Source organism: Anastrepha obliqua, chromosome 3, assembly GCF_027943255.1.
Source record: "Anastrepha obliqua isolate idAnaObli1 chromosome 3, idAnaObli1_1.0, whole genome shotgun sequence".
NCBI classification, from domain to species: Eukaryota; Metazoa; Arthropoda; class Insecta; order Diptera; family Tephritidae; genus Anastrepha; species Anastrepha obliqua.
In genome coordinates, this window is record NC_072894.1 from 15,043,725 (window position 1) to 15,061,872 (window position 18,148).

Below are 18,148 nucleotides of genomic sequence, written 5' to 3' on the forward strand. Positions count from 1 at the left end.
AAATATAAATAGTTCCGTTATATTCCGCGAATAATTTTTTGTATGCAAAAATCGTACAAAAGTGAAATTATGGGTAAAATACGCATGAACTTATGGACTGACCTAGGAAATACAGAATCCTCAGCTAAGTCCAATTATGCTCAGGGGGGAAGCTCTTGTGGTTTCGGAAGAAACCAAGTACTTGGGACTAAACATAGATAGAAAACTGACTTGGAAGCCAAACATCTTAGAAAGAGTTAGGAAAGCGAACCTAGCTTTTTATGCCTGTAAGAGAGCTTTAGGTAAGACCTGCAGAATTAAACCTAAGGTTGCTCATTGGTTTTACACTGCTGTCGTTAGACCCATTTTTCTATATGGAAATGTTGTCTGGTGGTGTGCTATGCAGAAAAAAACCTATTCTAATTTATTGAACAAGGTACAGAGATCAGCGGAATTAGCAATATGTGGCGTCATGAAAACCACGCCATCCCTGGCTTTGGACATCATACTACACCTGCCACCACTAGGTCTCTTCTGCAAATACTTAGCGGCCTGCTCCGATTTAAGGCTCAAAGCGAGCTCACAATGGAGGACTGTCGCACGTGGACATTCAACCTTCTTAGACTCCTACACGGATATACCCAGTGACTGTGATTATCACCCTCCCATTATTTGCTTCGAAAGGAGTTTCCTAATGAAAATTCCTTCTAGACTGGAATGGTTTGAAGAAGATCCAACACCCAACACACCCGTTAAGATCTACACGGACGGATCTAAAATGGACACACGTGTAGGATCAGGGTTATTTTGCGAAGAGCTTTCTATTAGTGAATTCTTTAAACTACCGGATAACTGTAGTATTTTTCAAGCGGAAATAAACGCTATTCATGAACCCTTAAAATGGATAAACAGATTATCATCAACGGATATCTGCATTCTATCAGACAGCCAAGCTGCCCTTCGAGCCCTGGATGCATTACAAACAACATCAAGGAGTGTCTTACGTTGTCGCCAATCTCCAAATGAGATGGTCAAACAATATTGCATAATCTTATGCTGGGTTCCAGGCCACAGAGATATACCAGGGAACTGTAGGGCGGACCAACTTGCAAGAGAAGGTACCTGTATGCCAGACATAAGTAATTTTATGGAGATACCCATTGCACCTTGCGAGCTTCTCATTAAGGACGCACTAATCAGTTCTGCAAATCAAAGATGGATTGGCGTTAACACCTGTGAAATCGCTAGACAAACATGGCCAAGGCTAAATTTACGCCTGTCCAAGAGTATTATAAAACTGAGTAGCCTTCAAATCAGGACCTTAGTAGGGGCCCGCACAGGACCTTGTGTCATAGGAAATCATGCTAGGAGATTAGGCGTTTACACGCATGACTTCTGTCGTGGCTGCAGAAATGAGAAGGAGTTGGAAATTCAATTCAACACCTTCTTTGCACATGCCCGGCTCTAACCAGAAGCAGGAACCGATATTTAAGATCCTACTTTTTAACGAATATACATAATCTATACACTTTAGGTATCAACAACTTTTTACGCTGAGTTAAAAGCTCAGGATGGTTTAATATGGAGAGGGAAATGTAGCCCAGCCCCCGCGGCTCACAACGGACCCATTTCGTGGTCTAAGTCGCATCGTTGTCTCTATGTGCAATACGGCTGCCAAACCTAACCTAACCTACGGACTGACCTGATAGTTTCTTATGAAGAACTTTTTCATGACAAAAATACATTGAAAATTTTGCCATTGCCTACCGAGGTGTTACTCGCAAGACATTTTGCCCTAATCTATTTTAAATTAGAGATCATAGACTACGCTGACTCAAGCAATAAAATAAATAAAACAATTTCGCTAAAAATAAATGGGTTGTTGTCACTTTTCAAAAATTCATGCTTACTTTAGAGTAATTGTGGTATGCAAACACACACATACATACATACATACATACATACATAAGTACTCACAAATACGACGTCAAATATCAGTTTTTATGTAAACAACCGTAAACAAAAAGAAAACGCATAGTTTTCTTCTAGTTATACTCAAAAAACGCATATACCCCCTCTCAACAGTAAGTTAGTATGGCAACTCTACTTACCTTTTGCTTACCCAAACACACCTTGCGATCGCACGCTCTACAAAACCAGGTAGCAACTCACCGTCGTTCCATTGTTTACGGTTGGTTGTATTTTACCGGCAAACCTCTGCTGGTCAGCTGCTTGCTCACTCTCTTTATGGCCAGCAACAGCGAAGAGCATTGATTCAGGCGCGCAGCTGTTTCAGTATCTTCCATGCGCTCCGCCATTTAACAACTACTCGCAGTCGGCTCGCGGTGTTCATACGCTCACTTAGTTGCTGGTTAGTTTAGCAATGCTTTACGCTGGTGAATTTCAAATTTTAATATCTAACTAAAGTTTGTTAGTGACGGACGTGTGTGTGGTCGCGAGTGCGCCAAACAAAAAATTATTTGAAGCCAAAAAAAAAAAACAAAAAAATTAACGATACGGACACGCATGTCCAAGTGGCAGACAAGTGGGCATTTTTCGGTTCGCATTTTGTTTTGTTATAATTTCTCGGTTATGGAGTGAAAATTTTGAACACAAAAAAAGTAAAATAAGTGTTGGCAATAGAAAAATACTTTCTAAGCAAGTGGTGAGTAGTCATGAAATGTAAACGAAAGAGTGGAAAATTAGAGTAGACAAAAAATGTGGTAATCGAAGAAAAATTGTTTCAAATAAATTAGAAATAAAAATTTATTGTTATTGTGAAACTGTTTAAAAAAATACAAAAATAAAAGTAAATATTTTGCAAACTTGCTAATTTAAGGAAAAAATTAAAAACAAAGCTATAATACCCGAGTGCATTAGTGCGAATGCATTTAAAAATACCGTTTTTAGAGAAGAAAAAAATCGAAAACAAAACGTCAAGTTTGTAAATGTCAGTGTGAACCATAGTCGATTGGTTGAAGTGTAAATGTGCAGTTAGAATAGCCTACCCTCCCTCATGCCCCTATATTTGTATGTGTTATTAACGGTTCTTGCCTGGAAAACAAACGGGAAGCAACAAAAAAGTGCGTTTAATAACTAATCACTTCCTTCTTACGAAATTAAAAAAAACAAAGTAAAAACAACAACGCCAACAATCGAGTGTCAATGCATTAAGTGAGTAGTGGTGGTCAGCGCACGCGTCATCGGCCACTTTAGCCAGCTGTTGGACGGTTATTTGGCCAGCACAGCCATACACGTGCAAATATACAAACGCGTAAGTGACGCGAACGTGACACGAATGTGATTAAGGAATAGTACCGTGAAGTATTAAACTATAATACAACAACAGTAACTGCTTAGTAGCCGTGGTAATTTACATATCTACCACACGCACCACGCATACACATTCACACACACACACACGCCTGTCTGCACATTCATCATGCAGACAACACCAAGCTCATCACCGCCTGATTTCGATTTCAATCTGCCGTGCCGCTTCTTCAAAAGCTCCTTTGCCCGCTCGCTCTCCATGCATGGTAGTGGCGCAGACGCGGTCGATGGCAACGATATGCAGTGCAAATCATTAGATTTCGATATCGGCCAATATCGTAAAATTAGCGCTTTTCATAACAACAACAGCAGCAGCAGCAGCAGCACCACCAATTTAGATATTGACACCATTCAACTGGAGTGTCCGCCTTTGCCGCAACGCCGGCAATCAACAACAACAACAACAAGCATAACTACAACCAAGAATGAGGCCATCAACACCGACAACCACAACAGCAACAATACAAACAACAACATTGCCTACATGGATAGCAATGTCAGCGATGTTGTGGTCGAGGAAGATGTCAAACCGCCAGCAATTCCAGCACGCTGTCCCATTGTCGCTAAGTCAAAGTCAGCCGGCGCATTGAACGTGCAACATAGACGGTCGCAGCAGCATTTGTTTGAATTTGAATTCAGGCGTTTAACGTTTGGCGAGAATGCGAACACAAGTGGGAATGCGGTTGTCGGCGTCGCCACCACAGCAGCCGCCACTCATGGGGAATTTAACAGGCCAATTAATCACAGCACACAGCAGCAACAACAGCAACATCAGCCACATTTTATTGGTAGTTGCAATGCAAACAACACTAACAACAATGATGATGACAACAAAAAAGTTGGCTGCCGTTGCAGTCTCAGCAATAGAAGGAATGTTTGGCCTACAGACCGCGATGCCTCGCAGCAGCAACAGGTTTGTTGTTCAACTTTCTTGCTTTTTATGCGCCTTCTCAATGCCTACCACATAAGTATACTCGCACATACATACATATGCACACCATTCTACTTCGCCTCCATAGTCTACGACTTTGCACTGCTTTCAACGCATTCGCACGAGCTTAAAACGAGGAAAATATGTTATGAATTTCCTTTTCTGGTGAAATCATTTCTATTTCACAGCTCCAGGTCTCGCCGCCAATTGTGAAAAGTGGGTTTATATGGAAGGAAATATACATATGTATGTGCATATGTATGTATGCCGCTAGCATCTCTTGTTCGTTATATGAGAACAGCTAAGTGATCCACTTATCCCATAGTGTCTGCGTATGGTCCGTGGCATGAATTGGCCACATAAGGGCCTGCGACGACTATGTATCGGCCTGGTTTTCCTTTGCCAATGATATCATTGCTTTTTCTCGATAATACTTATTCAATTCAATTATTGAATTATCAATTTGATTACATATTTTGTTGCGTGTGCGGTCGTGAGGCTCGAAAGCTGGTAGCCACGCAATAGAAACATTCATCAATTATTATTATAAATGGGGAAATGCTTATGGCCAAATACGTTTCGTATTTAGTGCAGGGACTTGAATTTATTTGCAGTGGATATAAACGTCTGTTCACTTATAACCCAGTACGACAAGAAATTTTACGCACGGAAATTCGAAAATATTTTGAAAATAGTTTTCTATTGGAACCCATTCGTCTGACATAGCCAAAGGATTGTTGCGTGACTACCATTCGGAATTCGAAGAACGCAGGTTCGAATCACAAAATTAAGAAACAATGTTTCTAATAGCGGTCACCCCTCGGCTGACAATGGCAAACCTCCGAGAGTATTTCTGCCATAAAAAATCGCCTCATATAAAAATGATCTGCCATTTGAAGTCGGCTTGAAACTGTAGGCCCCTCCATTTGTGAAACAACATCAAGACACACACCACAAATAGGAGGAGGAGCTCGGCCAAACACCCAAAAAGGGTGTACGCGCCAATTATAGATAAAACTTTAGATGTAAATAAGAACTCACCTAAAACGATAATTAAACAAAGAATATAGCGCGTCAAAGAAGATTCAAAGGTAGCCCTTGTAGATGGAAAATCAATATTTGTTTAGTTATTTCTTTTGAGATTATACTACATACTCTTAGATGATACTGCATGAGAAAGATAATTAGCTGTTAGTACATGGAGATAAAATGGAGTTTGAACACAAAGTGATTTGCTGGGTGCACTAAAACTAATCAGCCCAAGAAGTTCAGAACAGTCAATGGAACCACTGATTACATCGTACACAAACATAAAAGACTAGATTATTCTTCTGTATTCAAGTGCCTTTAAAGTAATTATCATACAGGGTGAACCATAAGAGGAAAGCGGAAAGCACCTTTTCACTTCTGGTAGCATGGCTCGGTACAGGCGACTTGTTCAAGCATGCAATGCAATACGAACGCGCCGCGTTTCCTGATAACATAAATGTTATTTCGAACATTACTAGTTTATTAAGATTTACCATTGCAAGGAGCATTGAAGACTTATCCGAGAACATAACGACAAAGCTTTGTGAATGCATTTCAAAATTCGAATACTTGGCTCTTGATGAGAGTTGCGATATTAGCGATACAGGGCAGGTTAGGTTAGGTTTGGCAGCCGCATCGCATATAGAAACAACAATGCCACTTAGACCAGGAAATGGGTTCGTTGTGAGCCGCAGGGGCTGGGCTACATTTCCCTTTCCATATTGAACCATCCTGAGCTTTTAACACAGCGTAAAAAGTTGTCGATACCTAAAGTGTATAGATTATGTATATTCGTTAAGAAGTAGGATTTTAAAAATCGGTTCCTGCTTCTGGCTAGAGCTGGGTATGTGCAAAAAAGGTGTTGAATTGTTTCGAACTCCTCCTCATTTCTCCAGCTACGACAGAAATCATGCGTGCAAACGCCTAATCTCCTTGCATGATTTCCTATGAGACAATGTCCTGTGAGGGCCCCTACTAAGGTCCTGATTTGAAGTATATTCAGTTTTATAATACTATTGGACAGACGTAAGTTAAGCCTTGGCCATGTTTGCCTAGCGATTTCGCAGGTGTTAACGCTAATCCATCTTTGATTTGCAGAACCGATTAGTGCGTCCTTAATGAGAAGCTTACAAGTTGCGAGAGGTATCTCCCTGGTATATCTCTGTGGCCTGGAACCCAGCATAAGATTATGCAATATTGTTTGGCCATCTCATTTGGAGATTGGCGACAACGTAAGACACTCCTTGATGTTGTTTGGAATGCATCCAGGGCTCGTAGGGCAGCTTGGCTGTCTGATAGAATGCAGATATCCGCTGATGATATTCTGTTTATCTTTAACCATTTTAAGGCTTCATGAATAGCATTTATTCCGCTTGAAAAATACTACAGTGATCCGGTAGTTTAAAGGATTCACTAATAGAAAGCTCTTCGCAAAATAACCCTGATCCTACACGGGTGTCCATTTTAGATCCGTCCGTGTAGATCTTAACGGGTGTGTTGGGTGCTGGATCTTCTTCAAGCCATTCCAATCTAGAAGGGATTTTCATTAGGAAACTCCTTTCGAAGCAAAGAATGGGAGGGTGATAATTACCGTCACTGTGTATATCCGTGTAGGAGTCTAATGTCCTTGTGTGACAGTGCTCCATTGTGAGCTCACTTTGAGCCTTAAATCGGAGCAAGCCGCTAAGTATTTGCAGAAGCCAGGGATGGCGTGGTTTTCATGACGCCACATGTTGCTAATTCCGCTGATCTCTGCACCTTATTCAATAAGGAGAGGAAATGATGGGATGATGGGCGTTTAAGATTAACAGGGGATCTTCGTCGGTACGGTGATCTTCATATGGTGATTGGATGGCCACCAATTTTGCCGTAAAGCGGATGGATGGCTAGCCAATCCTCATTTGAAGCTTCCCTCTTAGTTTGTGTTGGGTTGGTCCCCATGATATGGGGGTCAAACCACCACTTAAGCCTCATCCCCGCGGCAAGGAGACCAACATGATGAGGCAATGCAGGGCAACTCGCTATATTTTTACATGGTACTGACACCAAATTTAATACTCGTATTACTGAAGAATTGTGTTCACTGATTCTAATGAAAGGGACTACAACAGGCAAACACCTGTACGATGAACTAAAGTCTGTGTTGAACAAATTTTCTAATTTTATTAGAAAATATTATTAGTAGTATATCGACAGATGGAGTACGAGCAATATAAAGCATCTAGGTAAAATATCGGGAAGGCTATTTCAAGGCATTAAGAAGTCACAGGAAGAGAAATCTTCGTTAACCACTGCGTAATTCAGTTGGAATTTGTATGCGAAAATATGAAGTTTGCCAAATGATCATGCAATATTGGTCCTACTAATGGCTAAGGATGCCTCTAACACGCGATATGCCACTTGACTATCTGTCGATATTAATTGACGCACAGCAACGTTTCACAGCATTAAGGGGGAAACCGGTTTAGATCGATCAAAAATTGATTTTTTATTGCATAAATCGTTAGTATAATTACTCAAGAATATCTGGTAAATATTTGAAATCGAAATTCGCATTTTTCCCGATTCTATGAGCACCTGCTTAAGTGACTGCCCGTCGGTTCCGCACCGTAGCGCGCGTTAGTTAAAACGACGTTTTTCTCGAAACTACTTTTTTTCAACTGATGGACATTCTAGCTTAAAAAGTTATCGACCAATCGTTCTAAAATTTTTCGGAATTTTTTCTTTATTCAATTCGAATCTATATGAACCTAATTCTGCGACTATATTATTATTTAAAATATGGTTTTTTAAGCACAATAGATGAAAAAATATGGTATAAAAAACTACTTTGTGTTCAAGCGCCTCAAAAGCATGCAATTTTCAATATTTTTTTACCACAATTAGGTTCATATTCTTAGGAAATATGTTGTTAATAAAAAAAAATTGCTGTGGATTTCAGAGAAAAATTGCAACTTCAGGAATTCCCACCAGCAAGACACTCGGATGGCAATCGTCCATGGACAGCACGCTCTAACGCCACTATCTCCCGCGGAAATAGCTTCAAAAAAATTTAAAAGTGTACCTAAAAATGTAAATAAAATATCCTCTAAACTTAAACAATTGCTGATTATTCCTTCTTTGTTCAAAAATTTCTCGAAAAACACCAAAATTTTGGCCTCCAAACCGGTTTCCCCCCTTAACAGTTTCTGGCGCAACAATCCTTTTTGGGCGGCCTTCATGAATTTCATCCTGCAAGGACCGACGGCTATGTTGACAATGACTAAATCTGCTGCTTTGGAAACCAAATATCGAAGTCAGTTCATCAATGCATTCCACGTTGATAATCATAATAAACATTGCAACAAAATTTTCACGAGCTTATTCCACGAGAAGAATTTTTCGATTCACTCAAAAAAGAAAAAAAAAATAAAGCGCATAAGTGAAAGAGCACATCACACGTAGTGTAGGGAAAGCGCAGAATATGAAAGCAACCCTCGTATTCCATCTGCTGTTATTTCGTAAAGCTACATAGAACCTTATTTTTTACTAGACTGGCAACTTTCATTGTGCCTAATAAATAAATATAACCTTTACGATTTTACTTTAACACGAATATTCAATTTCTTCATGCAACCTAACTGTGAATATGATATGTACGTATGTGTGTACTTTAAGTATACCTTCTTCATGCTTTGATAGCATAAATTAGTGAGATTCCTCACTTCCAATAATTTAGTATTGCAACTTTACTAAATTTTGTTTCCTTTTCTTACGAACAACTCCTGAATTTTGTTCAATACTCAGTTAGACTCGCATTTGCAGCATCATGACTTTTCCACTTAAAATGTCAAACCAAATCAATCAAATGCAATTAGTTGTAGTACCAAAAAAGAAACTCTACATAGTGCCGGCACCGTGACTTATGGTAAGCATCGCCTCATTGTGCCACACTTTTTCTCCACTAACATAAATACAACATCTACATAACTGCAACACTGCTTATGGCCTATGTATGTAAGTGGTTAGCTGCACTTATTCATTATAAAATTTAAGTTAATACGTAAAACAGCAACTGTGTTAACGCAGCTTGAACTAATTTATCACTTGTTATACATTTTGACGTTTTAAACTCAGCCACATACCGAATTTAGTATTGGAAAAATTAACATTTACGGCTTTTAATTACAATTGATTTATTGGAAAAAGTGCCTTGAACACCGATTTGGTGCGCTACTGTATGTCATTGTCTGTAAGGCGTTAGCATTAACATATTGATAGTGGAATGTATGACCACAAAATAGTTGTGTATTAAAAAGAAGAAAACAAAGAAACTGGAATCTGTGTGTTGTTTTTTTTTCTTTCTTTTGATTCGTATAAACCCTCTTGTTTATTTGCTTAACAGTAATAGAAGCCGCGCCAGTATAGGGCATATCACCGGTCGTCTTCGTCTAGCTCATCTAAAGGTAGGCTCTGGAAACATGATGTTTCGACGGGTTGGGTCCAGAGAGAGAAGGATGAGTCGGTTTTAGAGGGCACGTGAAAAGGTGGTTAGTGTCGTGCGGTGTGCCTTCACATGCCGGACGCATGTTTGGTATGTCGGGGTCGATTCTGGATAAGTAGGAGTTTAACCTGCTACAGTATCCAGAACGTAATTGTGCCAGTGTTACACGTGTCTCACGGGGAAGCTGGAGCTCTTCATCTGGTATAGGTGGTGGTTGGACTCTGATTACGGCATTCACAGGACGGGAGGTTAAGAAGGTGGTGACGGTCTCCCGGTGAATGTCATTTATTGACTGTCTAAACACTGTCTGGTCCAGTAAATATCTGTCAGTTTTGTCCTGGATTTCGTCAGCGTAGTTTAAGAGGTGTCTCCTGACGTGCCTGGGAGGCGGCTCATGCTCAAGCAGGTATCTGCAGGGGTGAAGCCTACGGTAACATCCTAGCAGGAACTGCTTGCTGAGCAGTGTGTTATGCTCCATTACAGGGAGCATCTGTGCCTCATTGTGTAGGTGTTGTAGAGGGGACATCAGGAGTCATCCCGTCGTTGTCTGAATAGCAGTGTTTTGACAAGGCTGTATCTTCGTCTACTGCGCATTACTAGTTCCAGGCGACCAGACAGACGAATTGCCTTAAATGTCGATTGCAACAGTTCTTAGTCTCTGCCCCAAGTGCTGCCGGCAAGCGATTTGAGGACTTTGTTGCGATTTTGGACTTTAGTGACAATTGCAGTTGTGTGCGCAGAGAAGGAGAGCAAACTGTCGAAGGTTATACCCAAAATTTTGGGGTTGTTTACCGTCGGAATTGGTGTGTCGTCGATTTTTACCTTAAGGGACAGTTTGACCTCCTTTGTTCAGGTGGTAAAGAGGGTCGCTGTGGGCTTAGTGGGGCAAAGTTGCAAATTCCTCGCAGTGAAAAAGCGAGAAAGATCGGTGAGGTAGTTGTTCACTTTGGAACACAGGCCATCGATGTCATTGCCCGACGCCATTATCGTACAGTCGCCAGCGTATGAGACCAAGGAGAATCCCTCTGGTGGTTGGGGGAGCTTTGAAATGTAGAAGTTTAACAGCAAGGGAGAAAGTACACCACCTTGCGGTACACCTTGCTTAATCTTCCTCTGCTTTGATGTTTGATCTCGAAAAATAACTGACGAGTGACGACCGCTCAGGTAGTTTGCGGACCACCTCTTCAGCTGGACTGATAAATATCATCTAGTAGCGTGGAATGGCTGACTGTGTCGAAAGTCTTCTTCAGGTCCAACGCTACTGGGACAGTCCTCTCGCAGGCGCGGTTTTGGTTAAGCCCGCGATTTATCTGGGCGTTTATGGCGGTGAGTGCAGTGGTGGTGCTATGCACTCGTCGGAAACCGTGCTGATGTGGGGCTGGGGTTGGCAGGTTTCCCAGGTTTCAGTAGTGGGACCACTCTCCCTGCTTTCCACTTGTCAGGGATGATAAGAGTGGCCAGGGACAGATTGAAAACCCTTGTGAGAAATCCTACTCCCAGAGGTCCCAGATGCTTCAGCATCAGCGCGATTAATCCGTCAGTGGTGGACCAGAGCTTACTCACCCCAGAGGTGAGGTTACAGGTCTTCAAGTGCTCAACCCACTTAGTCCGCTTATGTTGATCTACCAGTTGCCGGATCTCCAAATTGAGATCGCTTATGCGGGGATCCCCGGGATCGACCTGGCGTAGGTGGTCACGCTCGTTTGCCAAGCTGGCTGCTTCGGCTGGGGAATGAGGACGAATGTCCTTGAACCTTCCAGCAAGAATGAAGCGAGCTGCAGCAGCTGTGAGCACCTTGCGGAATGCGCGTTCGCCTGCGCGCACATCGGTGGGGATGGGAAGAGCGGCGAAGGTGTCTTCAGTGAATTCCGTGAAGCCGGCCCAATTAGCTTTTTTAAAGTTAAAATAGGACCAGTGGTTCGCGGAAACGAAGTCGGCAGATTTCTCAATTGAGACGTATAAACTCTCTCGCTAACGTCGCATACTTACTTAACATTATTGAGAGAAGGGAGTAAATACAATTCTTATTGTTGTGGGACTCGCAAGCACGTGAGTATATGTATGTGTGTATGTGTGTGTCAATGTTGATAATTTAAGACTGATTTCTAACGTTAGCTAATAGGATTTGTAATGTAGGGAGTAAATGTCGTTTCGTAAATGGAATGTACGATCGTACGACTCATTCGATTTTGTGCATCAGAGCGAACATACGCATTGTTATTAACTCGACTGTCAATTGATATTACATTATTATAGGTCTTAACAGTTTCATGTAAATATTTTTAACAGCTTACAGACATGTAAAATCTCTGCAAGCTTAGACTGGGAATAATTTTAGTTCTGTTACGCTTACTGTTGGTTGATTGTGATCCAGAATGATAATGGAATTGAGTTGGTAAAATAAGCGTCACTTTGCAGTGGCATCACTATCGATAAGGCTTATAAGAAGATGCACGGAAGCATTATCGCTGCAGGCTAACTGCTGCTTATTTTAAATTGAAGTAAAGTGGTATTGAAACCGTGGTTGGTTAGTATTGAAAAGTGAAACAGTTAAATGTACGAGTATATGCGGCTTACTGTTTATATTTCTGAAATGAAATTCAATATAATGTTAGTTTTTTAATAATTTTTTTTTATTTGTTTTATAACACTGCGTTACAAAAACGAACCTTTTTCTGTCCTATGAACCAAATATACTTTTTCGGAAAGGGGAGAAAAAATAAAAATACACGTGTATCGGCGATTTTCATGTACACGTCAGAACTTTTTTTTATGTATAAAATATAGACGTAGTCCGCCTGTGTGAAAAACTTTCGATCAATTTTTTACTCGTGGAAATGTTTTTATTATGTAAAGTTAAAAAAAAATTATCAATTCTCAGATTTTCTTGAGAAGATTTTCTTTAGAAAAAAAAAAATTCTAAATTTTCGGCATAACTTGAAGGGACTCTAAAGTTTTAAACAACTTATTAACCTTTAATTTATTGTTTCATACAACACACTCTGTGCCGTTTGTGTGTTTGTTACACTTCCGGAAGTTCCGATCATCTGACAGTTGCGCTACTAGGAGACGTATACTTTGTCAATTGTATTAAGTTCTGTTGCGCGAAAACGTCTTTCTGTATATTTCATCTTACGAAAAATGCAGTGCCCGACTCGAAATAACTTTTGTTACGTTTGTGGCTTATTCGCACCAAGTAAAAATTTTAAAAATATTACGAAAACAGTGGTGAATTCGTTTCAGAAAATATTCAAGACTGCTTATGTTCCTTACTTGTGGTATACTCCGGAAGTCTTGTGCGACTATTGCTCTAAAAATTTATGCAAGTTTACTGATGGAAGGTCAACAATAAAGTACTCTGTACCAACAATTTGCCTACCACGTACGGAGCACTGCAGTGAACTGTGCTACTTTTGCGTAACTTTTACTCAAACTAAAGGGTACCAATACTTTCGCCGCAACAAAATTCGCTACGCTAATGTAGAATTGGTTATTCCAGCGGTTCTGTACTCACCAGAAGAACGTATAGCGGCTTCAATGGAGATTTTTGATAATGTTCCCGAATTAAGGGATGGAGAACCAATGTAACAATTTTTAATTTTAATATAATATAATAAAATTAATAAAAAAATTCGGGGTTTTATATCTCATATATATTACAATGCGGAGTGAAATACCTTTCTTTTGATACCCACTTCGGCATATCTCATGCAATTTTTTTTTTAATTTCTAACAGGTGGCAACCCTGTGAAACATTGTCAGTGGCAACACCTAGGTGAAAAGTCTAGAAATGTGATACACTATCTGTGTGCCCAATTTCATTCAAATCCGTTAAGCTAATCCTGAGATCGTGTGGCTATACAGATATGCATACAAGAATTGCTCGTTTAAAATTATAAAATACGAAAAAAAAATTGTGACGTGTACATGAAAATCGCCGATACACGTGTATTTTTATTTTTTATCCCTTTCCGCAAAAGTATATTTGGTTCATATGACAGAATGTGTGTAACGCGGTGTAATTGTTGTTCATATTTTTGTAAATTGTTTTTTTTTTTGTTTTTTTTTTTTTTTTGTTTTTTTCGAAAAACCATCCAATTAAAAGTCTTTTACAATTTTATGAAATAATGACTTAGTCACGCCATTAATTGAGTCAAAGCAACTCTTGTCGCAGCCACTTCGATGTACAATTTATGCATTCCGGTGCGTATTTCGCACATTCAACTCTGGCGCACTCTGTTCGCAAACCACAAAATAAACATAAATTTCATTGCTAAATGATTAAACGTTTAGAAAATATGACGACACAGCCAACATCAACGTCACTCGCGTGTGCAACAAATGTCAGATAATAAACGTAACATCAAATGGAAAACTGCGAGGCATGCAAAATTCCACAATTTATTTGAGTAGGTATGTCTGCCAGACAGCTATGTGGCTATCCGGCAAAACGAGCCAACAAATTGTTTTGATTGAACGATATGAAATGCAATAAATAGTAAAATATAGAAACAAAGAAAGACAATGCAAATCGGAAAACTCGAAAAAAATTTACAAAAATGAAATTTCACATTAATTTATTTATTGTGTACGTTTTTTTTTTCTTCAACCTTTGCACGCTTGGCATTATATTAATATATATGTATGTATGTGTGTATAACTGATGAGGATTTTACTTTTATTCATATATTTGGGCCTAATAGATGCTTATTTTTATGTTTCAACTGAACAATTAAAAATGCGCCCACACCATATGCCATTTGTTTGTAATTTTTCTCCCTAAGAACTGTTAAATTATTTTTCGCTTTCAGCTTTTATCCTTTTGCTTGCCATTGCTGCAAGGTACAGTGGGCAATTAGCGAAGCAAATGTGCGAAAAAAGGGGAAGTGCGTGAAGTGTGGTTGTCGTCTTGAAGCTGTTCCACAAATGGTCACTCCACTACAGTTTTAAGCCGACGCCGAACGGCAATGGGTTTTTTTAGAAACTTTTTTATAGCAGAGGTTTTACATTTGCCACCGCTGTTAGAAAAAGCTTTCCGTAAACTTATAGACACTGCGTTTTCATTTTTCCCCTATCTGTTTAGCCGGTCGGTCGAGTTGACTCTCGGCTAATATTGCAATCTTTAGTTGCTTTTCATATAGAATCTTCATCTTGTCGTTGTTTTTCCGTCGAGCTCAGAGTATCTGTTGGTTTAATGACAAAAATTGTTTTATTATAAATGTCACGCCAATGCAATGCGTTTGTAAGACCGAGGAAAAAAAGTCGCCAGAATATGATAAACCAAGGCTACTAGTCCAGATCATGCATGGGATAAACGGAAAAACATATTTTCAAATTCAAATAAACTTTTTTTTATTTTTCGCCATAGTCTCCTTTTAGACTTGCACACTTCGTTCAACGCTATTCTTGATAGTTTGTTGATTCATTCCGAATAATAGGATGTGTCCAAGTTTGAAAAATAGCCATTCATTTCTGCACGCACCCCCTCGCCATTTAATCAAACTGGAGAACAAGTCCGACTAATACAAAGGAGCCAAGGCTGGCAAATAGGGGAATGTGAAACGAGTTGGAGCCCTATTTCGCGACCACAACTGCTGAGGCGTGAGGTGGTGCGTTGTCGTTAGGGAAAAGAACTTTTTTGTGAGCCATTAGTGAGCGTTTTCCTTACATCTCGGTTTTTAAACGATCCAATAACCTTGAATAATATGTACCTGTAATAGTTTTACCCTTTTCCAGATAGCCGATGAGGATTATTCCTTGCAAATCGGAAAAAAACAGTCTCAATAATCTTTCTCAATGACGTAACGGCCTTCGTCTTTTTTCGCGCAGATTCCTTCTTTATAAGCCATTGTCTTCTTTTGGCATTCTTTTTTTAGTGCTCTATACATGTTTCATTCGCAGTGACGAAAAGGTGCTAAAAGTTCTGCGAATTCTTCTGGGACACCTGCAAACCGCCATTGCAACACTTAGCACGATTTCGTTTTTGCTCAGTCGCAGTGAGCAGTCGCCGCACCCATCTTCCGGATAGCTTTGTCATACCCAAATGTTGATGCCAAATATTGAATGAACGTTCATTCGACATACCCGCAGTACTATCAAATTCATGCATTTTCACTCCTTTTTCATCCATCACCATATCAGGGATTTTATCAATGACTTCTGGAGTAGTGGCCTCAACTGGGCATCCAGAGTGCTTAGCATAGCTTGTGCCCATATGGCCACTCCGAAACAGTTGAAACCTCGTATAAGCTCTTATAATCCAAGGTTCAGAGTCACTATAATGTTTTTCAAGCTTCTTTTTAGTCTCCTGCTGAGTTTTGCTCTTCATAAAGTAATGTTTAATCAGCACACGACAACAAAGGAATATCTGACAAGCTTCTCTCATTAAGCACAGTAGATCTTTTTTTTTTTTTTTTTTTTTTTTTTTTTTTTTTTTTTTTTTTTTTATTTAAAACTTTATTTTGTATTCTGTCTATACTTACAATTCTTAGAAGACATTTTACAAATATTTGGTTACATTTAAGAGTGGCTTTGATTTTAGTATTAAAGGAATATTTCCAGTGAAATATCCTTTCTAATAAATATAATAATAAATAAATAAATTCAATATTTTATAGATGGCTCTTGGACGAGCTGAATTGGTGTTTTTCTTTTCAACCTTACAAAGACACATGATGGTGACATGAGGGTAGAGGCCAGCTCATTTGGGTGCGATTGAAGTCGATTTCGGTATTTACTGGCTACATTTTGAATTTCCTCTTTTATTGAAGGGATGTCTAAGTCCCGATGAATTTGGGCATTTGTCACTTCCACGGAGCGTTGACTAGGGTGCGCAGTAGATCTGTGTCTCTTAACAGGATATCTACAGGTCACTGCAGCCTGAGGTATCATCTAAATAATATTGGTCTATCTGAGACCAATGTCTACGGCTTTTGCGAAATGGACATATGTATGTTGAAAGCTCAGAACATGTGCTTTGTGAATGTGCTGCATTGGGCAGACAGAGACTTCATCACCTTGGTGGTATCGTAGTATCTCCATGCAATCTTTGGAACAACAAACCCAAAATTGTGCTAAAATTTTTAAAAAGCCTACAACTCTAGGGTTACAAAAACAGGCCTTTCACAATAGATCAGCTCTGGTCGCAGTGCGTAATGACCTTCTAATAATAATAACACATGACATTCTTTTCGTCCATTTTTTGAATATCAATGAAATAAATAGGTCGATCTGGCTGAAACTTGGAGTGTGTTCTTGCAAGTGTGTTCTCGTAAGCTCAAGTACTGCTATCTCTGTAACATTGCAAGGACTTTTCACATTTTCAAGCACTTTTCGTATTTTCAAGCAAATGCACTGAATTAGAAATATGAAATACTTCGTTTACAATTTGAATAAAAAAAATATTATACATCTTTCTAAATGTACTTAGTTTAATTTGGAGAGATTTTTTACCACTTTCCAAAGAGATCTGCTACACTGTGCGGTACTCAACCGCATGAAAAATGCGGCAATGCTGCAATTGGCGTTGCACTTACGGCCTTAAGGCACACACACAAATGCCATGAAGTGCAATCCGAAAATATGCATAGAAATTTTTGCTACTATTTTCAGTTTCAAATGTAATTGTTGGCAACATTTCGCATTTTTTTACTTTTTTACATTTTTCCAATGCGTCGGTTGTTGTTGAACGTTTTAGTTTTCGGGTTTTTAATTTTTTCCAAAATACCAAGCAAGCCTTCAGGTTTACCAGAGTAATATTAATGTTGCGGTTTAGCTTAACATACGACTATATGCGAACGCATACGCACATACATATGTATGTACATACGTACAGGCACATATCCAGCTATTCATTTAACTTTGCTGCCTGCTGTCCACCGGCTCGTGTTGTCAGTTGTTCGGAGCTGTTCAGCTGTCTGTGGCGCACATCGTGAATTTGTCTGCTTGAATTTGAGCAATTTGCACTTTTCAGACATTAGCGTACATATAAAAGCTTAATTTGTCTTGCAATAAACATCCGAGTGGACGAGCGGCAACAATTCAGCGAAACAAATTATTATTATTAATATTTGTTTATGTTAACAAGCGTGTAAATAGCCAGCGCAAGCTACATTTCAGCGTATTCCGAGTGCATTTCGAGTTCAAATGTTTGCTTTCTCCACGCAAGCGCACTAGGACACTTTTAGCCAATTGCGCTGTATTTGTATTGAAAGCATTTTATTAGACTATGCTGTGCTGACTACATATGCATGTATATATACATATGTATGTATGTGGTATACACTTATAAACTTAGTTATTACTATAATTTTTCTGTGTTGTTTTTTTTTTTGCATCGAAGAATTACCGGCTACGCTCGTAAATTAGCAATAAAACGCACAGCTCGCATAGCT

The 18,148-nt window shown here is 39.4% G+C and overlaps 1 protein-coding gene across 1 annotated transcript in view; it reads left to right on the forward strand.

Moving 5' to 3' along the window:
• The first annotated feature begins 2,293 nt into the window (after positions 1-2,293).
• The window catches only part of LOC129241223 (probable serine/threonine-protein kinase cdc7), a 124,898-nt gene continuing 109,043 nt past the window's right edge, over positions 2,294-18,148 (forward strand). Inside the window, exon 1 of the mRNA XM_054877446.1 lies at positions 2,294-4,225. Coding sequence (XP_054733421.1) covers positions 3,422-4,225 — 804 coding nt within the window. The 5' untranslated portion in view covers positions 2,294-3,421. The remainder of the gene's footprint in view (positions 4,226-18,148) is intronic.